General features: G+C 45.4%; 1 protein-coding gene across 1 annotated transcript in view; it reads right to left on the bottom strand.

Annotated features, from left to right (window-relative positions):
- Positions 1-25,722, bottom strand: part of LOC124048249 (inactive phospholipase C-like protein 1) — a 163,471-nt gene that overhangs the window by 34,459 nt on the left and 103,290 nt on the right. The window contains exons 4-5 of the mRNA XM_046368852.1: positions 20,742-21,029; positions 11,726-13,414 (exon numbers count right to left, since the gene is read on the bottom strand). Of these exons, the coding sequence (XP_046224808.1) occupies positions 11,726-13,414; positions 20,742-21,029 (1,977 nt within the window). The remainder of the gene's footprint in view (positions 1-11,725; positions 13,415-20,741; positions 21,030-25,722) is intronic.

The raw sequence follows: 25,722 nt of genomic DNA, 5'->3' as shown, positions 1-25,722 counted from the left end.
TACTGTAGACCTACTCTCCAACTGTTCTCTCTCCATTCCCACACCATTGGTCAATACTACTGTAGACCTACTCTCCAACTGTTCTCTCTCCATTCCCACACCATTGGTCAATACTACTGTAGACCTACTCTCCAACTGTTCTCTCTCCATTCCCACACCATTGGTCAATACTACTGTAGACCTACTCTCCAACTGTTCTCTCTCCATTCCCACACCAATGGTCAATACTACTGTAGACCTACTCTCCAACTGTTCTCTCTCCATTCCCACACCAATGGTCAATACTACTGTAGACCTACTCTCCAACTGTTCTCTCTCCATTCCCACACCAATGGTCAATACTACTGTAGACCTACTCTCCAACTGTTCTCTCTCCATTCCCACACCAATGGTCAATACTACTGTAGACCTACTCTCCAACTGTTCTCTCTCCATTCCCACACCAATGGTCAATACTACTGTAGACCTACTCTCCAACTGTTCTCTCTCCATTCCCACACCATTGGTCAATACTACTGTAGACCTACTCTCCAACTGTTCTAGACCTACTCTCCATTCCCACACCATTGGTCAATACTACTGTAGACCTACTCTCCAACTGTTCTCTCTCCATTCCCACACCATTGGTCAATACTACTGTAGACCTACTCTCCAACTGTTCTCTCTCCATTCCCACACCATTGGTCAATACTACTGTAGACCTACTCTCCAACTGTTCTCTCTCCATTCCCACACCATTGGTCAATACTACTGTAGACCTACTCTCCAACTGTTCTCTCTCCATTCCCACACCATTGGTCAATACTACTGTAGACCTACTCTCCAACTGTTCTCTCTCCATTCCCACACCATTGGTCAATACTACTGTAGACCTACTCTCCAACTGTTCTCTCTCCATTCCCACACCATTGGTCAATACTACTGTAGACCTACTCTCCAACTGTTCTCTCTCCATTCCCACACCAATGGTCAATACTACTGTAGACCTACTCTCCAACTGTTCTCTCTCCATTCCCACACCAATGGTCAATACTACTGTAGACCTACTCTCCAACTGTTCTCTCTCCATTCCCACACCATTGGTCAATACTACTGTAGACCTACTCTCCAACTGTTCTCTCTCCATTCCCACACCAATGGTCAATACTACTGTAGACCTACTCTCCAACTGTTCTCTCTCCATTCCCACACCAATGGTCAATACTACTGTAGACCTACTCTCCAACTGTTCTCTCTCCATTCCCACACCAATGGTCAATACTACTGTAGACCTACTCTCCAACTGTTCTCTCTCCATTCCCACACCATTGGTCAATACTACTGTAGACCTACTCTCCAACTGTTCTCTCTCCATTCCCACACCATTGGTCAATACTACTGTAGACCTACTCTCCAACTGTTCTCTCTCCATTCCCACACCATTGGTCAATACTACTGTAGACCTACTCTCCAACTGTTCTCTCTCCATTCCCACACCATTGGTCAATACTACTGTAGACCTACTCTCCAACTGTTCTCTCTCCATTCCCACACCATTGGTCAATACTACTGTAGACCTACTCTCCAACTGTTCTCTCTCCATTCCCACACCATTGGTCAATACTACTGTAGACCTACTCTCCAACTGTTCTCTCTCCATTCCCACACCATTGGTCAATACTACTGTAGACCTACTCTCCAACTGTTCTCTCTCCATTCCCACACCATTGGTCAATACTACTGTAGACCTACTCTCCAACTGTTCTCTCTCCATTCCCACACCAATGGTCAATACTACTGTAGACCTACTCTCCAACTGTTCTCTCTCCATTCCCACACCAATGGTCAATACTACTGTAGACCTACTCTCCAACTGTTCTCTCTCCATTCCCACACCATTGGTCAATACTACTGTAGACCTACTCTCCAACTGTTCTCTCTCCATTCCCACACCAATGGTCAATACTACTGTAGACCTACTCTCCAACTGTTCTCTCTCCATTCCCACACCATTGGTCAATACTACTGTAGACCTACTCTCCAACTGTTCTCTCTCCATTCCCACACCAATGGTCAATACTACTGTAGACCTACTCTCCAACTGTTCTCTCTCCATTCCCACACCATTGGTCAATACTACTGTAGACCTACTCTCCAACTGTTCTCTCTCCATTCCCACACCATTGGTCAATACTACTGTAGACCTACTCTCCAACTGTTCTCTCTCCATTCCCACACCATTGGTCAATACTACTGTAGACCTACTCTCCAACTGTTCTCTCTCCATTCCCACACCAATGGTCAATACTACTGTAGACCTACTCTCCAACTGTTCTCTCTCCATTCCCACACCATTGGTCAATACTACTGTAGACCTACTCTCCAACTGTTCTCTCTCCATTCCCACACCAATGGTCAATACTACTGTAGACCTACTCTCCAACTGTTCTCTCTCCATTCCCACACCATTGGTCAATACTACTGTAGACCTACTCTCCAACTGTTCTCTCTCCATTCCCACACCATTGGTCAATACTACTGTAGACCTACTCTCCAACTGTTCTCTCTCCATTCCCACACCAATGGTCAATACTACTGTAGACCTACTCTCCAACTGTTCTCTCTCCATTCCCACACCAATGGTCAATACTACTGTAGACCTACTCTCCAACTGTTCTCTCTCCATTCCCACACCAATGGTCAATACTACTGTAGACCTACTCTCCAACTGTTCTCTCTCCATTCCCACACCATTGGTCAATACTACTGTAGACCTACTCTCCAACTGTTCTCTCTCCATTCCCACACCATTGGTCAATACTACTGTAGACCTACTCTCCAACTGTTCTCTCTCCATTCCCACACCATTGGTCAATACTACTGTAGACCTACTCTCCAACTGTTCTCTCTCCATTCCCACACCATTGGTCAATACTACTGTAGACCTACTCTCCAACTGTTCTCTCTCCATTCCCACACCATTGGTCAATACTACTGTAGACCTACTCTCCAACTGTTCTCTCTCCATTCCCACACCATTGGTCAATACTACTGTAGACCTACTCTCCAACTGTTCTCTCTCCATTCCCACACCATTGGTCAATACTACTGTAGACCTACTCTCCAACTGTTCTCTCTCCATTCCCACACCAATGGTCAATACTACTGTAGACCTACTCTCCAACTGTTCTCTCTCCATTCCCACACCAATGGTCAATACTACTGTAGACCTACTCTCCAACTGTTCTCTCTCCATTCCCACACCAATGGTCAATACTACTGTAGACCTACTCTCCAACTGTTCTCTCTCCATTCCCACACCATTGGTCAATACTACTGTAGACCTACTCTCCAACTGTTCTCTCTCCATTCCCACACCAATGGTCAATACTACTGTAGACCTACTCTCCAACTGTTCTCTCTCCATTCCCACACCAATGGTCAATACTACTGTAGACCTACTCTCCAACTGTTCTCTCTCCATTCCCACACCAATGGTCAATACTACTGTAGACCTACTCTCCAACTGTTCTCTCTCCATTCCCACACCATTGGTCAATACTACTGTAGACCTACTCTCCAACTGTTCTCTCTCCATTCCCACACCAATGGTCAATACTACTGTAGACCTACTCTCCAACTGTTCTCTCTCCATTCCCACACCAATGGTCAATACTACTGTAGACCTACTCTCCAACTGTTCTCTCTCCATTCCCACACCAATGGTCAATACTACTGTAGACCTACTCTCCAACTGTTCTCTCTCCATTCCCACACCAATGGTCAATACTACTGTAGACCTACTCTCCAACTGTTCTCTCTCCATTCCCACACCATTGGTCAATACTACTGTAGACCTACTCTCCAACTGTTCTCTCTCCATTCCCACACCATTGGTCAATACTACTGTAGACCTACTCTCCAACTGTTCTCTCTCCATTCCCACACCATTGGTCAATACTACTGTAGACCTACTCTCCAACTGTTCTCTCTCCATTCCCACACCATTGGTCAATACTACTGTAGACCTACTCTCCAACTGTTCTCTCTCCATTCCCACACCATTGGTCAATACTACTGTAGACCTACTCTCCAACTGTTCTCTCTCCATTCCCACACCATTGGTCAATACTACTGTAGACCTACTCTCCAACTGTTCTCTCTCCATTCCCACACCATTGGTCAATACTACTGTAGACCTACTCTCCAACTGTTCTCTCTCCATTCCCACACCATTGGTCAATACTACTGTAGACCTACTCTCCAACTGTTCTCTCTCCATTCCCACACCAATGGTCAATACTACTGTAGACCTACTCTCCAACTGTTCTCTCTCCATTCCCACACCATTGGTCAATACTACTGTAGACCTACTCTCCAACTGTTCTCTCTCCATTCCCACACCAATGGTCAATACTACTGTAGACCTACTCTCCAACTGTTCTCTCTCCATTCCCACACCATTGGTCAATACTACTGTAGACCTACTCTCCAACTGTTCTCTCTCCATTCCCACACCAATGGTCAATACTACTGTAGACCTACTCTCCAACTGTTCTCTCTCCATTCCCACACCAATGGTCAATACTACTGTAGACCTACTCTCCAACTGTTCTCTCTCCATTCCCACACCAATGGTCAATACTACTGTAGACCTACTCTCCAACTGTTCTCTCTCCATTCCCACACCAATGGTCAATACTACTGTAGACCTACTCTCCAACTGTTCTCTCTCCATTCCCACACCAATGGTCAATACTACTGTAGACCTACTCTCCAACTGTTCTCTCTCCATTCCCACACCAATGGTCAATACTACTGTAGACCTACTCTCCAACTGTTCTCTCTCCATTCCCACACCAATGGTCAATACTACTGTAGACCTACTCATTCCAACTGTTCTCTCTCCATTCCCACACCAATGGTCAATACTACTGTAGACCTACTCTCCAACTGTTCTCTCTCCATTCCCACACCAATGGTCAATACTACTGTAGACCTACTCTCCAACTGTTCTCTCTCCATTCCCACACCAATGGTCAATACTACTGTAGACCTACTCTCCAACTGTTCTCTCTCCATTCCCACACCATTGGTCAATACTACTGTAGACCTACTCTCCAACTGTTCTCTCTCCATTCCCACACCATTGGTCAATACTACTGTAGACCTACTCTCCAACTGTTCTCTCTCCATTCCCACACCATTGGTCAATACTACTGTAGACCTACTCTCCAACTGTTCTCTCTCCATTCCCACACCAATGGTCAATACTACTGTAGACCTACTCTCCAACTGTTCTCTCTCCATTCCCACACCATTGGTCAATACTACTGTAGACCTACTCTCCAACTGTTCTCTCTCCATTCCCACACCAATGGTCAATACTACTGTAGACCTACTCTCCAACTGTTCTCTCTCCATTCCCACACCATTGGTCAATACTACTGTAGACCTACTCTCCAACTGTTCTCTCTCCATTCCCACACCAATGGTCAATACTACTGTAGACCTACTCTCCAACTGTCTCTCTCTCCATTCCCACACCAATGGTCAATACTACTGTAGACCTACTCTCCAACTGTTCTCTCTCCATTCCCACACCAATGGTCAATACTACTGTAGACCTACTCTCCAACTGTTCTCTCTCCATTCCCACACCAATGGTCAATACTACTGTAGACCTACTCTCCAACTGTTCTCTCTCCATTCCCACACCATTGGTCAATACTACTGTAGACCTACTCTCCAACTGTTCTCTCTCCATTCCCACACCATTGGTCAATACTACTGTAGACCTACTCTCCAACTGTTCTCTCTCCATTCCCACACCAATGGTCAATACTACTGTAGACCTACTCTCCAACTGTTCTCTCTCCATTCCCACACCATTGGTCAATACTACTGTAGACCTACTCTCCAACTGTTCTCTCTCCATTCCCACACCAATGGTCAATACTACTGTAGACCTACTCTCCAACTGTTCTCTCTCCATTCCCACACCAATGGTCAATACTACTGTAGACCTACTCTCCAACTGGTCAATACTACTAGACCTCTCCATTCCCACACCAATGGTCAATACTACTGTAGACCTACTCTCCAACTGTTCTCTCTCCATTCCCACACCAATGGTCAATACTACTGTAGACCTACTCTCCAACTGTTCTCTCTCCATTCCCACACCAATGGTCAATACTACTGTAGACCTACTCTCCAACTGTTCTCTCTCCATTCCCACACCAATGGTCAATACTACTGTAGACCTACTCTCCAACTGTTCTCTCTCCATTCCCACACCAATGGTCAATACTACTGTAGACCTACTCTCCAACTGTTCTCTCTCCATTCCCACACCAATGGTCAATACTACTGTAGACCTACTCTCCAACTGTTCTCTCTCCATTCCCACACCAATGGTCAATACTACTGTAGACCTACTCTCCAACTGTTCTCTCTCCATTCCCACACCAATGGTCAATACTACTGTAGACCTACTCTCCAACTGTTCTCTCTCCATTCCCACACCAATGGTCAATACTACTGTAGACCTACTCTCCAACTGTTCTCTCTCCATTCCCACACCAATGGTCAATACTACTGTAGACCTACTCTCCAACTGTTCTCTCTCCATTCCCACACCAATGGTCAATACTACTGTAGACCTACTCTCCAACTGTTCTCTCTCCATTCCCACACCAATGGTCAATACTACTGTAGACCTACTCTCCAACTGTTCTCTCTCCATTCCCACACCATTGGTCAATACTACTGTAGACCTACTCTCCAACTGTTCTCTCTCCATTCCCACACCAATGGTCAATACTACTGTAGACCTACTCTCCAACTGTTCTCTCTCCATTCCCACACCATTGGTCAATACTACTGTAGACCTACTCTCCAACTGTTCTCTCTCCATTCCCACACCAATGGTCAATACTACTGTAGACCTACTCTCCAACTGTTCTCTCTCCATTCCCACACCAATGGTCAATACTACTGTAGACCTACTCTCCAACTGTTCTCTCTCCATTCCCACACCAATGGTCAATACTACTGTAGACCTACTCTCCAACTGTTCTCTCTCCATTCCCACACCAATGGTCAATACTACTGTAGACCTACTCTCCAACTGTTCTCTCTCCATTCCCACACCAATGGTCAATACTACTGTAGACCTACTCTCCAACTGTTCTCTCTCATTCCCACACCAATGGTCAATACTACTGTAGACCTACTCTCCAACTGTTCTCTCTCCATTCCCACACCAATGGTCAATACTACTGTAGACCTACTCTCCAACTGTTCTCTCTCCATTCCCACACCAATGGTCAATACTACTGTAGACCTACTCTCCAACTGTTCTCTCTCCATTCCCACACCAATGGTCAATACTACTGTAGACCTACTCTCCAACTGTTCTCTCTCCATTCCCACACCAATGGTCAATACTACTGTAGACCTACTCTCCAACTGTTCTCTCTCCATTCCCACACCAATGGTCAATACTACTGTAGACCTACTCTCCAACTGTTCTCTCTCCATTCCCACACCAATGGTCAATACTACTGTAGACCTACTCTCCAACTGTTCTCTCTCCATTCCCACACCAATGGTCAATACTACTGTAGACCTACTCTCCAACTGTTCTCTCTCCATTCCCACACCAATGGTCAATACTACTGTAGACCTACTCTCCAACTGTTCTCTCTCCATTCCCACACCAATGGTCAATACTACTGTAGACCTACTCTCCAACTGTTCTCTCTCCATTCCCACACCAATGGTCAATACTACTGTAGACCTACTCTCCAACTGTTCTCTCTCCATTCCCACACCAATGGTCAATACTACTGTAGACCTACTCTCCAACTGTTCTCTCTCCATTCCCACACCAATGGTCAATACTACTGTAGACCTACTCTCCAACTGTTCTCTCTCCATTCCCACACCAATGGTCAATACTACTGTAGACCTACTCTCCAACTGTTCTCTCTCCATTCCCACACCAATGGTCAATACTACTGTAGACCTACTCTCCAACTGTTCTCTCTCCATTCCCACACCAATGGTCAATACTACTGTAGACCTACTCTCCAACTGTTCTCTCTCCATTCCCACACCAATGGTCAATACTACTGTAGACCTACTCTCCAACTGTTCTCTCTCCATTCCCACACCAATGGTCAATACTACTGTAGACCTACTCTCCAACTGTTCTCTCTCCATTCCCACACCAATGGTCAATACTACTGTAGACCTACTCTCCAACTGTTCTCTCTCCATTCCCACACCAATGGTCAATACTATAGACCTACTCTCCAACTGTTCTCTCTCCATTCAATGGTCAATACTACTGTAGACCTACTCTCCAACTGTTCTCTCTCCATTCCCACACCAATGGTCAATACTACTGTAGACCTACTCTCCAACTGTTCTCTCTCCATTCCCACACCAATACTGGTCAATACAATACTACTGTAGACCTACTCTCCAACTGTTTCTCTCCATTCCCACACCATTGGTCAATTACTGTAGACCTACTCTCCACTGTTCTCTCTCCATTCCCACACCATTGGTCAATACTACCGTAGACCTACTCTCCAACTGTTCTCTCTCCATTCCCACACCATTGGTCAATACTACTGTAGACCTAGACCTGCTCTCCAACTGTTCTCTCTCCATTCCCACACCATTGGTCAATACTACCGTAGACCTACTCTCCAAATGTTCTCTCTCCATTCCCACACCATTGGTCAATGCTACCGTAGACCTACTCTCCAACTGTTCTCTCTCCATTCCCACACCATTCGTCAATGCTACCGTAGACCTACTCTCCAACTGTTCTCTCTCCATTCCCACACCATTGGTCAATACTACCGTAGACCTACTCTCCAACTGTTCTCTCTCCATTCCCACACCATTGGTCAATACTACCGTAGACCTACTCTCCAACTGTTCTCTCTCCATTCCCACACCATTGGTCAATGCTACCGTAGACCTACTCTCCAACTGTTCTCTCTCCATTCCCACACCATTGGTCAATGCTACCGTAGACCTACTCTCCAACTGTTCTCTCTCCATTCCCACACCATTGGTCAAAGCTACCGTAGACCTACTCTCCAACTGTTCTCTCTCCATTCCCACATTTGCCATCATGACAACATGGGTAGTGTTGTATAATCCCTGACCATCTGTCTTCATAACTAAATCTCCCACAAGGGCTCAGGGGAATCACAATGGCTCTGTCTGTCTGTCGCTATGGGAATGGAATGAGAGCTCTGTCTGTCTGTCGCTATGGGAATGGAATGAGAGCTCTGTCTGTCGCTATGCGAACGGAATGAGAGCTCTGTCTGTCTGTCGCTATGGGAATGGATTGAGAGCTCTGTCTGTCTGTCGCTATGGGAATGGAATGGCTCGGTCTGTCAGTCGCTATGGGAATGGAATAAAAGCTCTGTCTGTCTGTCGCTATGGGAATGGAATGAGAGCTCTGTCTGTCTGTCGCTATGGGAATGGAATGAGAGCTCTGTCTGTCTGTTGCTATGGGAATGGATTGAGAGCTCTGTCTGTCTGTCGCTATGGGAAAGGAATGAGAGCTCTGTCTGTCTTTCGCTATGGGAATGGAATGTTTCTGCCTGTCTGTCGCTATGGGAATGGAATGAGAGCTCTGTCTGTCTTTCGCTATGGGAATGGAATGTTTCTGCCTGTCTGTCGCTATAGGAATGGAATGAGAGCTCTGTTTGTTGCTATGGGAATGGAATGGCTCTGTCTGTCTGTCGCTATGGGAATGGAATGAGAGCTCTGTCTGTCTGTCGCTATGGGAAAGGAATGAGAGTTCTGTCTGTCTTTCGCTATGGGAATGGAATGTTTCTGCCTGTCTGTCGCTATGGGAATGGAATGAGAGCTCTGTCTGTCTTTCGCTATGGGAATGGAATGTTTCTGCCTGTCTGTCCCTATAGGAATAGAATGAGAGCTCTGTTTGTCGCTATGGGAATGGAATGAGAGCTCTGTTTGTTACTATGGGAATGGAATGGCTCTGTCTGTCTGTCGCTATGGGAATGGAATGAGAGCTCTGTCTGTCGCTATGGGAATGGAATGAGAGCTCTGTCTGTCTGTTGCTATGGGAATGGATTGGCTCTGTCTGTCTGTCGCTATGGGAATGGAATGAGAGCTCTGTCTGTCTGTTGCTATGGGAATGGATTGGCTCTGTCTGTCTGTCGCTATGGGAATGGAATGAGAGCTCTGTTTGTTGCTATGGGAATGGAATGTTTCTGTCTGTCGTTATGGGAATGGAATGAGAGCTCTGTCTGCCGCTATGGGAATGGAATGGCTCGGTCTGTCTGTCTGTCACTATGGGAATGGAAGGAGAGCTCTGTCTGTCGCTATGTGAATGGATTGGCTCTGTCTGTCTGTCGCTATGGGAATGGAATGAGAGCTCTGTCGGTCTGTCGCTATGGGAATGGAATGAGAGCTCTGTCGGTCTGTCGCTATGGGAATGGAATGAGAGCTCTGTCTGTCTTTCGCTATGGGAATGGAATGTTTCTGCCTGTCTGTCACTATGGGAATGGATTGTCTCTGTCTGTCTGTCGCTATGGGAATGGAATGAGAGCTCTGTCTGTCTGTCACTATGGGAATGGAATGAGAGCTCTGTCTGTCTTTCGCTATGGGAATGGAATGTTTCTGCCTGTCTGTCGCTATGGGAATGGAATGAGAGCTCTGTTTGTTGCTATAGGAATGGAATGGCTCTGTCTGTCTGTCGCTATGAGAATGGAATGAGAGCTCTGTCTGTCTGTCACTATGGGAATGGAATGAGAGCTCTGTCTGTCTGTTGCTATGGGAATGGATTGGCTCTGTCTGTCTGTCACTATGGGAATGAAATGAGAGATCTGTCTGTCTGTTGCTATGTGATTGGAATGGCTCTGTCGGTCTGCCGCTATGGGAATGGAATGAGAGCTCTGTCTGGATGTCGCTATGGGAATTGAATGAGAGCTCTGTCTGTCTTTCGCTATGGGAATGGAATGGCTCGGTCTTTCTGTCTGTCACTATGGGAATGGAATGAGAGCTCTGTCTGTCTGTCACTATGGGAATGGAATGAGAGCTCTGTCTGTCTGTCGCTATGGGAATGGAATGGCTCGGTCTGTCTGTCTGTCGCTATGGGATTGGAATGGCTCTGTCTGTCTGTCGCTATGGGAATGGAATGAGAGCTCTGTCTGTCTGTTGCTATGGGAATGGAATGGCTCTGTCTGTCTGTCGCTATGGGAATGGAAGGAGAGCTCTGTCTGTCTGTTGCTATTGGAATGGAAGGAGAGCTCTGTCTGTCTGTTGCTATGGGAATGGAATGGCTCCGTGTCTGTCGCTATGGGAATGGAATGAGAGCTCTGCCTGTCTGTCGCTATGGGAATGGAATGGCTTTGTCGGTCTGTCGCTATGGGAATGGATTGAGAGCTGTCTGTCGCTATGGGAAAACGGATTGTTGTGTATCCCAAACGTATTGTTGTGTATCCTTATGAAATGGACGTTTGCGTTATGTGTTGTCATTATTATCAGGGACAGATTTAGCAGGCAAAACTGGTTGAAATGACTGTCAGTTTGTGTTTGTAATGACATCATTTCACTGTCCACTGGGAGTGCATTAGATGTTAAAGTGTAAGAACACTCAGGTTGTGTGTGTGGACCGTGCTCTTAGTCTGAGGATATGTTGGTGAAATTTCAGGTGTATGTGTTGTCTACATTACTGATCTCTCACCTGAAACTCAAAAGTCTCATCAAACAGTGGGTCATCCTGGTTCTGTGCTGCAGTCCTGGTCCGTTGCTCAGCGCAGTCCGCCGGTACCCCATGCAGCTCCAGAACCACGTAGGGATCTATAACCTCTCCTTTGGCCCCGGCGCCCTGCGGCTTGGGCAGGCTGTGGGCGCTGATCACCTTCACCCTGAGGGTCTGAGGGGGAACGCCAGGCACACAGCCCTGGGTCACAGCACTGAAGTAGGACACCTCATCTCTCATGACCCCTGGTCGCAGCACAAAGCCACAGCCCCCGTTCTGGGTGAACCGGCCTCTGTGGAGGTCCAGCATGGCCCCGGGGGTCTGCTGGTTGAGGGCCACTAGCTGGACCCCACCCTTCCAGTAGCCCTGGGGGTTGGGGTTGGAGGAGTCCAGGCGGACGGAGCTTGGTCGAACACGGCTCAGGGTCCGCTTGGTGAAGCTTACTAATTCCTCTGGGCTCTCACTGGCCAGCCGTCCCGCTTCTCCCTCACCCAGGGAGCACAGTGTCCAATAGGGCGACTCAGGGGGAAAGGGCGTGCCCGGGGTGGAGGGAGTGCTGGGCGGGGAGTGCTGCTGTCCTTGTTTCCTTGTTTCTCGGTGGTTGTAGAAGCTACGGCTTCCGGTTCTAGCCACGCCCACAAGATCTGATAGCTCATGTCGAAGGCGGAGCCTCCTGGGCTGAGGGGGCGGGGGCACCACTAAAACCGCGCCCAGTTCCTCCTCCCCGGGTATAGTCATTTTCCGACCAGCCAAGGGCCCACCTCCCCCTATCTCCTCGTCCTCCTCTGACACCTCTCCCTCAGACCCCTCCTCTTCGGGCGGTAGCTTCTTCCCCACCAGCAGCACTCGGCCCTTCAGCTGCTCTGGGGAGGGTAGGGTGGTGGCTCGCCCCCCCAGGCTGACCGGCAGGGCCTCAGGGGTGTAGAGACGTGTAGAGAACACTTTCCTCAGGTGCTGGGCCAAGGTACGCTGCTGGGAGGGAGAACAGCGCTGGCACAGGTAGAGCAGAAGCGGATAGGGCGAGGTCAGGAAGGCGTATTTATTGACCACCTCCAGGGCACTGCGGATGGTGACAGGGGCGTGGTGATGGTGGTGATGGTGGTGGTGGTGGTGGTGGGCATCAGGACCATAGTCCACCCCCAGGAGCGGCTCCCCCTCTGGGCCGTCTGTCACCCCCAGCTCTAGGCACCGACACCCGGCCTGGAGAGCCCTGGTCAGGCCCCCTAGATCAGCCCTCCCATGGACCTGGTCATCCAGGAGATAGGACCGATAGGAGGTACTGATGTAGTAGTGGGACAGGGGCAGGCTCATATCCTGACACACTGCCTGGTGTTCCACGTCAAACAGCTGGCACTCTGGGGACTGCAGGTAGCGGGAGAATCCATCCAGAGCCAATAGACCTCTCTCTTTCCCAGGACCGGAGGGCTCGAAGCGTCGGACCAATTCCAGACAGCCCTCGGCCGTGGCCAGAGACAGGCCTTGCTCCGTCTCCAGGAAGAGACGGAGGTCCTGGGCGTCCAGACACTCGCGGTCCTTGGAGAGTTGGACCAACAGGAAGTAGACGTCTGGCCGAGTGCATAGCTCACAGAAGGCCTCCTGGAACTCCTCGCGCGTCACGTGAGACGTCAGCTTCTCCTTGCTCCTCTGGATCTCCTTGAACCTCAGGCGCACCTGGAGGGGGGGGGGGGTTGGAAGGAAGTAGAGGGAAAAGGGAAGAAGGGATGAGACAGAGGAAGAGAGAAGGATGAATGATGAGAGAAAGAGGAAATGCAGAGAGATGAGAAAAGCAGGTTTAGAAAGGGCAGTGTAATGTAAGTATTCCACAGAGTGTAGGCATTATTGAGCTAAATTATAGGGTGCCCATTATTCTACAATGAAATTAACTTAATTTAATTTTGGTTTATTTCCTTACTAGAACGGATATGAAAGAAATCTACCTACCCTTCCATGCTACTAGCCCTCTGACTAGTGCCCCTGGCCTACCCCTCCATGCTACTAGCCCCCTGACTTGTGCCCCTGGCCTACCCTTCCATGCTACTAGCCCCCTGACTAGTGCCCCTGGGCTACCCTTCCATGCCAAATAGCCCACCCAATTTACATACCTCATCCCCATACTGTTTTTATTTATTTACTTTTCTGCACACCAGTATCTCTACCTGTACATGACCATCTGATCATTTATCACTCCAGTGTTAATCTGCTAAATTGTAATTATTCGCCTACCTCCTCATGCCTTTTGCACACAATGTATATAGACTCTTTTTTTTTTTTTTTCGACTGTGTTATTGACTTGTTTAGTGTTTACTCCATGTGTAACTCTGTGTTGTCTGTTCACACTGCTTTGCTTTATCTTGGCCAGGTCGCAGTGAAATGAGAATGAGAACCATCTGAATTCTTTAGCAATACAAGACCATCGTCCGACCATCGCTTAATGAGAGGTCTGGTTAGCAGATATCACTGAATTTGTTCAGGAAATGTGTTCAGGAACTAGCCTACCTGGTTAAATAAAGGTGTTCTCAACTAGCCTACCTGGTTAAATAAAGGTGTTCTCAACTAGCCTACCTGGTTAAATGAAGGTGTTCTCAACTAGCCTACCTGGTTAAATGAAGGTGTTCTCAACTAGCCTACCTGGTTAAATGAAGGTGTTCTCAACTAGCCTAACTGGTTAACTAAAGGTGTTCTCAACTAGCCTACCTGGTTAAATGAAGGTGTTCTCAACTAGCCTACCTGGTTAAATGAAGGTGTTCTCAACTAGCCTACCTGGTTAAATGAAGGTGTTCTCAACTAGCCTACCTGGTTAAATGAAGGTGTTCTCAACTAGCCTAACTGGTTAAATAAAGGTGTTCTCAACTAGCCTACCTGGTTAAATAAAGGTGTTCTCAACTAGCCTCCCTGGTTAAATGAAGGTGTTCTCAACTAGCCTAACTGGTTAAATAAAGGTGTTCTCAACTAGCCTACCTGGTTAAATAAAGGTGTTCTCAACTAGCCTACCTGGTTAAATAAAGGTGTTCTCAACTAGCCTACCTGGTTAAATGAAGGTGTTCTCAACTAGCCTACCTGGTTAAATGAAGGTGTTCTCAACTAGCCTACCTGGTTAAATAAAGGTGTTCTCAACTAGCCTACCTGGTTAAATGAAGGTGTTCTCAACTAGCCTCCCTGGTTAAATGAAGGTGTTCTCAACTAGCCTAACTGGTTAAATGAAGGTGTTCTCAACTAGCCTAACTGGTTAAATAAAGGTGTTCTCAACTAGCCTACCTGGTTAAATAAAGGTGTTCTCAACTAGCCTCCCTGGTTAAATGAAGGTGTTCTCAACTAGCCTAACTGGTTAAATAAAGGTGTTCTCAACTAGCCTACCTGGTTAAATAAAGGTGTTCTCAACTAGCCTACCTGGTTAAATAAAGGTGTTCTCAACTAGCCTACCTGGTTAAATAAAGGTGTTCTCAACTAGCCTACCTGGTTAAATAAAGGTGTTCTCAACTAGCCTACCTGGTTAAATGAAGGTGTTCTCAACTAGCCTCCCTGGTTAAATAAAGGTGTTCTCAACTAGCCTCCCTGGTTAAATAAAGGTGTTCTCAACTAGCCTCCCTGGTTAAATAAAGGTTAAATAAATCATATAATAATAAATGGTCTACAGGAGAGACTTGCACACACATGGGCATCTGTACTGATTTCACAACGGGCTTCAAACCCAGTGCCTGAGCATTGATTCAGACAGATTAGCTATGGAGCTGCAGTCCAGCATGAACACACACACACACCTACATGCTCTCTCACACACACACCCTCTCACACAAACACCTCTGATTGGCTGTATTTAGGCCTGTGTATCTCCAGCTGCTATCTGGTTTCCTACTGTTTATCCCAGAATATCTTCATCCTTGTAAAAATGTCCTGCGGCGTGATTCAGTTGACTATAATATTGCTCTGACGTTCTGTACTGTTAGGTCGTCAGCAGTCCTTGATATTTCCTGTCTGTATACATTATGAATACTGAGTATATCAAACAAGGACCGCAATGGAAATAAGCTGTTACTGTTTATTGTGTTATCCTTGATGATTTGTATGTGGAGGCGTCACCAGCTGGAGGGCTATTATGAATGGATTTTACAAATAAATTACAAATAAATTAAATCAATCAATCAACATTAAGAATACCCTCCTAATATTGACTTGCTCCCCCTTTTGCCCTCAGAATATCCTCTAATTCGTCAGGCTATGGATTCTACAATGTGTCGAAAGCTTTCCACAAGGATGCTGGCCCATGTTGACTCCAATGCTTCCCAGTTGTGTCACGTTGTCTGGATGTCCTTTGGGTAGTGGACCATTCTTCATACACACAGGAAACTGTTGAGCGTGAAAAACCCAGCAGCGCTGCAGTTCATGACACAAACCGGTACGCCTGGCACCTACTACCCTTCCCTGCTCAAAGGCACTTAAATTGTTTGTGTGGTTCATTCACCCTCTGAATGGCATACATACACAATCCATGTTTCAATTGTCTCAAGGCTAAAAAAATCATTCTTTAACTTGTCTCCTCCCCTTCATCTACATTGATTAAAGTGGATGTAACAAGTGACCTATGAATAAGGAATCATAGCTTTCACCTGGTCTGTCTATGTCATGGAAAGAGCAGGTGTTCTTACTGTTTTTTCCCCTACTCAGTATGTATATATATACAATTGAATTCTGAAGTTTACATATGCTTAGTTTAGAGTCATTAAAACTAGTTTTTCAACCACTCCACAAATGTATTGTTAACAAACTATAGTTTTATCAAGTCGGTTAGGACATCTACTTTGTGCATGACACAAGTCATTTTCCAGCAATTGTTTACAGACAGATTATGACATTTAAATTAAATTATGAAATTCACTGTATCACAATTCCAGTGGGTCAGAAGTTTACATACACTAAGTTGACTGTGCCTTTCAACAGCTTGGAGAATACCAGAAAATGATGTCATGGCTTTAGAAGCTTCTGATAGGATAATTGACATTATTTGAGTCAATTGGAGGTGTACCTATGGCTGTATTTCAAGGTCTACCTTCAAACTCAGTGCCTCTTTGTTTGACATAATGGGAAAATTATAAGAAATCAGCCAAGACCTCAGAAAACAAATTGTAGACCTCCACAAGTCTGGCTCATCCTTGGGAGCAAGATCCAAATGCCTGAAGATACCACGTTCATCTGTACAAACAATAGTACACAAGTATAATCAACATGGGACCACACAGCCGTCATACAGCTCAGGAAGAAGACACGTTCTGTCTCCTAGAGATGAACGTATGTTGGTGTGAAAAGTGCAAATCAAAAACAGAACAACAGCAAAGGACCTTTTGAAGATGCTGGGGGAAATAGATACAAAAGTATCTATATCCACAGTAAAACGAGTCCAATATCGACACAACCTGAAAGGCCGCTCAGCAAGGAAGAAGCCACTGCTCCAAAACCGCCATTAAAAAAAAGACAGACTACGGTTTGCAACTGCACATGAGGACAAAGATCGTACTTTTTGGAGAATTGTCCTCTGGTCTGATGAAATAAAAATAGGACTGTTTAGCCATAATGCCCATCGTTGTGTTGGAGGAAAAAGGGTGAGGATTGCAAGCCGAAGAACACCATCCTAACTGTGAAGCACGGGGGTGGTAGCATCCTGCTGCGGGGGTGCTTTGCTGCAGGAGGGACTGGTGCACTTCACAAAATAGATGGCATCAGGAGGAAGTAAAATTATATATATATTATATTTAATATATTGAAGCAACATCTCAAGACATCAGTCATGAAGTTAAAGCTTGGTCGCAAATGGGTCTTCCAAATGGACAATGACCCCAAGCATACTTCCAAAGTTGTTGCAAAATGGCTTGAGGACAACACATTCAAAGTATTGGAGTGGCCATCACAAAGCCCTGACCTCAATTCTATAGAAAGGAGGCCTACAAACCTGACTCAGTTACACCAGCTCTGCCAGGAGGAATGGGCCAAAATTCACCCAACTTATTGTGGGAAGCTTGTGGAAGGCTACCCGAAACGATTGACCCAAGTTAAACAATTTAAAGTCAATTCTACGAAATACTAATTGAGGTTATGTAAACTTCTGATCCACTGAGAATGTGATGAAAGAAATAAAAGCTGAAATAAATCATTCGCTCTACTATCATTCTGATATTTCACATTCTTAAAATAAAGTGGTGATCCTAACTTACCTAAAACAGAGAATTTTTACTAGGATTAAATGTCAGGAATTGTGAAAAACTGAGTTAAATGTATTTGGCTACGTGTATGTATGTAAACTTCCGATTTCAACTGTATGTATGTCGCACACACACCAAACACACACACACACACACACACACACACACACACACACACACACACACACACACACACACACACACACACACACACACACACACACACACACACACACACACACACACACACACACACACACACACACACACAAAAGTTTGGGGCCACTTAGAAATGTCCTTGTTTTCCATGAAAACATACATGACATGAGTTCAAGACATGAAATAGTCAAGACGTAGTCAAGACGTAGTCAAGACGTTGACAAGACGTTGACAAGACGTTGACAAGGTTATAAATAATGATTTTTAATTGAAATAATAATTGTGTCCTTCAAACTCTGCTTTTGTTCATTTGCAGCAATTACAGCCTTGTAGAATTTTGGCATTCTAGTTGTCAATTTGTTGAGGTAATCTGAAGGGATTTCACCCCATGCTTCCAGAAGCACCTCCCACAAGTTGGATTGGCTTGATGGGCACTTCTTACGTACCACACAGTCAAGCTGCTCCCACAGCATCTCAATAGGGTTGAGATCTGGTGACTCTGCTGGCCACTCCATTATAGACAAAATACCAGTTGACTGCTTCTTCCCTAAATAGTTATTACCTAGTTTAGAGCTGTGCTTTGGGTCATTGTACTGTTGTAGGAGGAAATTGGCTCCAATTAAGCGCCATCCACAGCATGACGTTGCAAAATGGAGCGATAGCCTTCCTTCTTCCAAGATCCCTTTTACCCTGTACAAATCTCCCACTTTACCACCACCAAAGCAACCCCAGACCATCACATTGTCTCCACCATGCTTGACAGTTGGCGTCAAGCACTCCTCCAGCATCTTTTACATTTTCCGCGTCTCACGAATGTTCTTCTTTGTGAGCCGAACACTTCAAACTTCTGTCTATAACACTTTTTTCCAATCTTCCTCTGTCCAGTGTCTGGGATCTAAATCTTTTATTTTTATTGGCCAGTCTGAGATCTGGCTTTTTCTTTGCAACTTTACCTAAAAGGCCAGCATCCCGGAGTCACCTCTTCACTGTTGACGTTGAGACTGGTGTTTTGCGGGTACTATTTAATGAAGCTGCCACTGACACTCTAATGTACTTGTCCTCTTGCTCAGTTGTGCACCGGGGCCTCCCACTCCTCTTTCTATTCTGGTTAGGGCCAGTTTGCGCTGTTCTGTGAAGGGAGTATTAGACAATGTTGTACGAGATCTTCAGTTTCTTGGCAATTTCTCACATGGAATAACCTTCATTTTTCAGAACAAGAATAGACTGACGAGTTTCAGAAGAAAGTTATTTGATTCTGGCCATTTTGAGCCTTTAATCGAACCCACTAATGCCGATGCTCTAGATAATCAACTAGTCTAAAGAAGGACAGTTTTATTGCTTCTTTAATCAGAACAACAGTTTTCAGCTGTACTAACACAACTGCAAACGGGTTTTCTAATGATCAATTATCCTTTTTGAAAGTATAAACTTGGATTAGCTAACACAACGTGCCATTGGAACACAGGAGTGATGGTTGCTGATAATGGGCCTCTGTAGATATTCCATTTATTTTTATTTTTTTTATGTGCCGTTTCCAGCTACAATAGTAATTTACAACATTAACAATGTCTACACTGTATTTCTGATCAATTTCACGTTATTATAAATGGACACATTTATTTTGCTTTTCTTTCAAAAACAAGAACATTTCTAAGTGACCCCAAACTTCTGAACGATAGTGTATACAGTACCAGTCAAACGTTCGGACACATCTACTCATTCAACGGTTTTTATTTATTTTGACTATTTTCTACATTTTCGTTTCTCTTTGCTTATTTGAGCTGTTCTTGCCATAATATGGACTTGGTATTTTACCAAATAGGGCTCTCTTCTGGATACTGTACTAACCCTTAATGTGTTGGCTCAAACACATTAAGAAGGAAAGAAATTCCACAAATGAACTTTTAAGAAGGCACACCTGTTAATTGAAATACATTCCAGGTGACCAACTCATGAAGCTGGTTGAGAGAATGCCAAGAGCGTGGAAAGCTATCATCAAGGCAAAGATTGGCTACTTTGAAGAATCTCAAATATAAAATATATTAACATAGCATGGGTCATTTTTATGATTACTACATGATTCCATATGAGTTATTTCATAGTTTTGATGTCTTCACTGTTATTCTACAATATAGAAAATAGTCAAAAATAAGAACAACCCTGGAATGAGAAGGTGTATCCAAACCTTTGACTGGTACTGTATCTGTATGTGTATATTATATGCAGACTCAATCTGTACACCCACCATGCTACTAAGTATAAGTAAACTTACATAACTAGGTTGGATATCCACCTAGAGCATGTTCCATATTTACATTAGATATCCAGCTATGAAGACAATCATTTTTATAATTCAAGCTGTTATAGTAACTATTGCTATCATAAGTATCACGGACAATTTAATAAAAGAAACCGGGCCACAATTGATTGAATTGATAACGGAATTGACCTCAACTCTAATAATCTTTAAACCTTTTCTACTAGTTTTACTCCAGTCTACCATTAACATATATACAGTATTAGTATCTAACTCTACCCCAGTCCTCTTATTTAAGTTTCCTTGATGCCGGGACAGATGGTAAGACCGCTATGAAGACAATCCCCCCTCTAGTTTAACTGTAGTCCCGTCCCCTCACACAGACACACACCTTAGCTTCCTTGATCCCAGGATACAGTTTGCAGATGGTTGCCACGGCCGTATCCTCTGAGACGACCCCGTATCCATCTTCATCCACCTCTGCAAACTCTGCGGCCAGCCAATCCCTCCTCATCTTACTGCCGAGGCTACCCTCCCCTATGATGCTCCCCTCTCCCAGACCTCCTCCGCCACCTGCCCCCCCTCCATGCCCGATGACAGAGGGGTGGGACACCAGGTAGCGCAGCCCCGTTACCCAGATGTTGGCCACGTCAGGGGAGAGAGCCACCAGGTCCAGAGACTAGGAAATACAAATCACATTAAATTAAACACATTTTTTCCCCCAGTAAAACAAGTCAAAAGTAAATCACCTTTACCACATCTTGTTACGTTACAGCCTTATTCTAAAGTTGATTACATTGTTTTCCCCCCCATCATCAATCTACACACAATGCCCCATAATGAAAAAGCAAAATCAGGTTTTTAAATCAAATCAAATTGTATTTCTCACATGCGTCAAATAAAACAGTGAAATGTTTGCTTACGAGCTCCTAACCAACAGTGCAGTTTCAAAAAATATGGATAAGAATAAGAGATAAAAGTAACAAGTAATTAAAGAGCAGCTGTCACACCCTGACCATAGTTTGCTTTGTATGTTTCTATGTTTTGGTTGGTCAGGGTGTGATCTGAGTGGGCATACTGTTGGATGTCTTGTTTGTCTATTTCTATGTCTGGCCTGATATGGTTCTCAATCAGAGGCAGGTGTTAGTCATTGTCTCTGATTGGGAACCATATTTAGGTAGCCTGGGTTTCACTGTGTGTTTGTGGGTGATTGTTCCTGTCTCTGTGTTTTGCACCAGATAGGACTGTTTTAGGTTTTCACACTTTTGTTAGTTTATTCATGTACAGTTTCTTTATTAAAGTACAATGAATAACAACCACGCTGCATTTTGGCCCGCCTCTACTTCACCTAAAGAAAGCCGTTACAGCAGTAAAAAATAACAATATATACAGGGGGATGCCGGTACAGAGTCAATGTGTGGCGGCACCGGTTAGTTGAGGTAGTATGTACATGTAGGTAGAGTTATTAAAGTGACTATGCATAGATGACAACAGAGAGTGGCAGTGGTGTGGAGAGGGGGATTGGGGTGGAGGCAATGCGAATAGTCTGGGTAGCCATTTGACTAGATGTTCAGGAGTCTTATGGCTTGGGGTAGAAGCTGTTCAGAAGCCTCTTGGACCTAGACTTGGCGCTCCAGTACCACTTGCCATGCGGTAGCAGAGAGAACAGTCTGTCTCGGGTGGCTGGAGTCTGACAATTTGGTATAGAGGTCCTGGATGGCAGGAAGCTTGGCCCCAGTGATGTACTGGGCCAGTCGCCCAGTGAATGTTGACCTGTCTAAAGGTCTTCCTCACATCGGCTGTGGAGAGCATGATCACACCGTCTCCCGGTACAGCTAGTGCTCTCATGCATGTTTCAGTGTAAGTATTCAGACACTTTACTCAGGACTTTGTTGAAGCACCTTTGGCAGCGATTGTACCCTCAAGTCTTCTTGGGTATGATGCTACAAGCTTGGCACACCTGTGTTTGTGGAGTTTCTCCCATTCTTCTCTGCAGATCCTCTCAAGCTCTGCCAGGTAGAAGCCTTCTCCCAAAGTTTGTTCTATTCACTGCTTTAGCACACTGCCAACCCGGATGTTCTAGCTGTGTCTGAATCCTGGCTTGGGAAGACCACCAAAAATTCAGAAATTTTAATTCCAAACTACAACATTTTCAGACAAGATAGAACTGCCAAAGGGGCCGGTGTTAGCCTGCAGAGTTCTGTCCTACTATCCAGGTCTGTACCCACCTCTCTAAAAACAAGTCTCTCACCGTTGCCGCCTGCTATAGACCACCCTCTGCCCCCAGCTGTGCTCTGGACACCATATGTGAACTGATTGCCCCTCATCTATCTTCAGAGCTTGTGCTGCTAGGCGACCTAAACTGGAACATGCTTAACACCCCAGCCATCCTACAATCTAAACTTGATGCCCTCAATCTCACACAAATTATCAATGAACCTACCAGGTACCTCCACAAAGCCTTAAACACGGGCACCCTCATAGATATCATCCTAACCAACTTCCCCTCTAAATACACCTCTGCTGTCTTCAATCAAGATCTCAGCGATCACTGCCTCATTGCCTGCATCTGTAATGGGTCAGCGGTCAAACGACCTCCACTCATCAATGTAAAACGCTCCCTGAAACACTTCAGCGAGCAGGCCTTTCTAATCGACCTGGCCGGGGTATCCTGGAAGGATATTGATCTCATCCCGTCAGTAGAGGATGCCTGGATATTTTTAAAAAATGCCTTCCTAACCATCTTAACATGCCCCATTCAAGAAATTTAGAACCAGGAACAGATATAGCCCTTGGTTCTCCCCAGACCTGACTGCCCTTAACCAACACAAAAACATCCTATGGCGTTCTGCATTAGCATCGAACAGCCCCCGTGATATGCAGCTGTTCAGGGAAGCTAGAAACCATTATACACAGGCAGTTAGAAAAGCCAAGGCTAGCTTTTTCAAGCAGAAATTTGCTTCCTGCAACACTAACTCAAAAAAGTTCTGGGACACTGTAAAGTCCATGGAGAATAAGAACACCTCCTCCCAGCTGCCCACTGCACTGAAGATAGGAAACACTGTCACCACTGATAAATCCACCATAATTGAGAATTTCAATAAGCATTTTTCTACAGCTGGCCATGCTTTCCACCTGGCTGCTCCTACCCCGGTCAACAGCACTGCACCCCCAACAGCAACTCGCCCAAGCCTTCCCCATTTCTCCTTCTCCCAAATCCATTCAGCTGACGTTCTGAAAGAGCTGCAAAATCTGGACCCCTACAAATCAGCCGGGCTAGACAATCTGGACCCTTTCTTTCTAAAATTATCTGCCAAAATTGTTGCCACCCCTATTATTAGCCTGTTCAACCTCTCTTTCGTGTCATCTGAGATTCCCAAAGATTGGAAAGCAGCTGCGGTCATCCCCCTCTTCAAAGGGGGGGGGACACTCTTGACCCAAACTGCTACAGACCTATATCTATCCTTCCATGCCTTTCTAAGGTCTTCGAAAGCCAAGTCAACAAACAGATTACCGACCATTTCGAATCTCACCATACCTTCACTGCTATGCAATCTGGTTTCAGAGCTGGTCATGGGTGCACCTCAGCCACGCACAAGGTCCTAAACGATATCATAACCGCCATCGATAAGAAACATTACTGTGCAGCTGTATTCATTGATCTGGCCAAGGCTTTCGACTCTGTCAATCACCACATCCTCATCGGCAGACTCGACAGCCTTAGTTTCTCAAATGATTGCCTCGCCTGGTTCACCAACTACTTCTCTGATAGAGTTCAGTGTGTCAAATCGGAGGGTCTGCTGTCCAGACCTCTGGCAGTCTCTATGGGGGTGCCACAGGGTTCAATTCTTGGACTGACTCTCTTCTCTGTATACATCAATGAGGTCGCTCTTGCTGCTGGTGAGTCTCTGATCCACCTCTACGCAGACGACACCATTCTGTATACTTCCGGCCCTTCTTTGGACACTGTGTTAACAACCCTCCAGGCAAGCTTCAATGCCATACAACTCTCCTTCCATGGCCTCCAATTGCTCTTAAATACAAGTAAAACTAAATGCATGCTCTTCAACCGATCACTACCTGCACCTACCCGCCTGTCCAACATCACTACTCTGGACGGCTCTGACTTAGAATACGTGGACAACTACAAATACTTAGGTGTCTGGTTAGACTGTAAACTCTCCTTCCAGACCCATATCAAACATCTCCAATCCAGAGTTAAATCTAGAATTGGCTTCCTATTTCGCAACAAAGCATCCTTCACTCATGCTGCCAAACATACCCTTGTAAAACTGACCATCCTACCAATCCTCGACTTTGGCGATGTCCTTTACAAAATAGCCTCCAATACCCTACTCAACAAATTGGATGCAGTCTATCACAGTGCAATCCGTTTTGTCACCAAAGCCCCATATACTACCCACCATTGCGACCTGTACGCTCTCGTTGGCTGGCCCTCGCTTCATACTCGTCACCAAACCCACTGGCTCCATGTCATCTACAAGACCCTGCTAGGTAAAGTTCCCCCTTATCTCAGCTCGCTGGTCACCATAGCATCTCCCACATGTAGCACACGCTCCAGCAGGTATATCTCTCTAGTCACCCCCAAAACCAATTCTTTCTTTGGCCGCCTCTCCTTCCAGTTCTCTGCTGCCAATGACTGTAACGAACTACAAAAATCTCTGAAACTGGAAACACTTATCTCCCTCACTAGCTTTAAGCACCAACTGTCAGAGCAGCTCACAGATTACTGCACCTGTACATAGCCCACCTATAATTTAGCTCAAACAACTACCTCTTTCCAAACTGCAATTTATTTATTTATTTTGCTCCTTTGCATCCCATTAGTTTTATTTCTACTTTGCACATTCTTCCATTGCAAAACTACCATTCCAGTGTTTTACTTGCTATATTGTATTTACTTTGCCACCATGGCCTTTTTTGCCTTTACCTCCCTTCTCACCTCATTTGCTCACATTGTATATAGACTTGTTTATACTGTATTATTGACTGTATGTTTGTTTTACTCCATGTGTAACTCTGTGTCGTTGTATCTGTCGAACTGCTTTGCTTTATCTTGGCCAGGTCGCAATTGTAAATGAGAACTTGTTCTCAACTTGCCTATGCTCAGTTTGGTCATGCACCCAGCTCTAGGAAAAGTCTTTGTGGTTCCAAACTTCTTCCATTTAAGAATGATGGAGGCAACGGTTTTCTTGGGGACCTTCAATGCTGCAGAAATGTTTTGGTACCCTTCCCCAGATCTGTGCCTCGACACAATCTTGTCTCTATGAACAATTCTTTCAACCTCATGGCTTGGTTTTTGCTCTGACATGCTCCATCAACCGTGGGACCTTATGTAGACAGGTGTGTGG

Source organism: Oncorhynchus gorbuscha, linkage group LG01, assembly GCF_021184085.1.
Source record: "Oncorhynchus gorbuscha isolate QuinsamMale2020 ecotype Even-year linkage group LG01, OgorEven_v1.0, whole genome shotgun sequence".
Taxonomy (NCBI): domain Eukaryota; kingdom Metazoa; phylum Chordata; class Actinopteri; order Salmoniformes; family Salmonidae; genus Oncorhynchus; species Oncorhynchus gorbuscha.
This window is presented reverse-complemented; position numbering and strand designations above follow the sequence as displayed.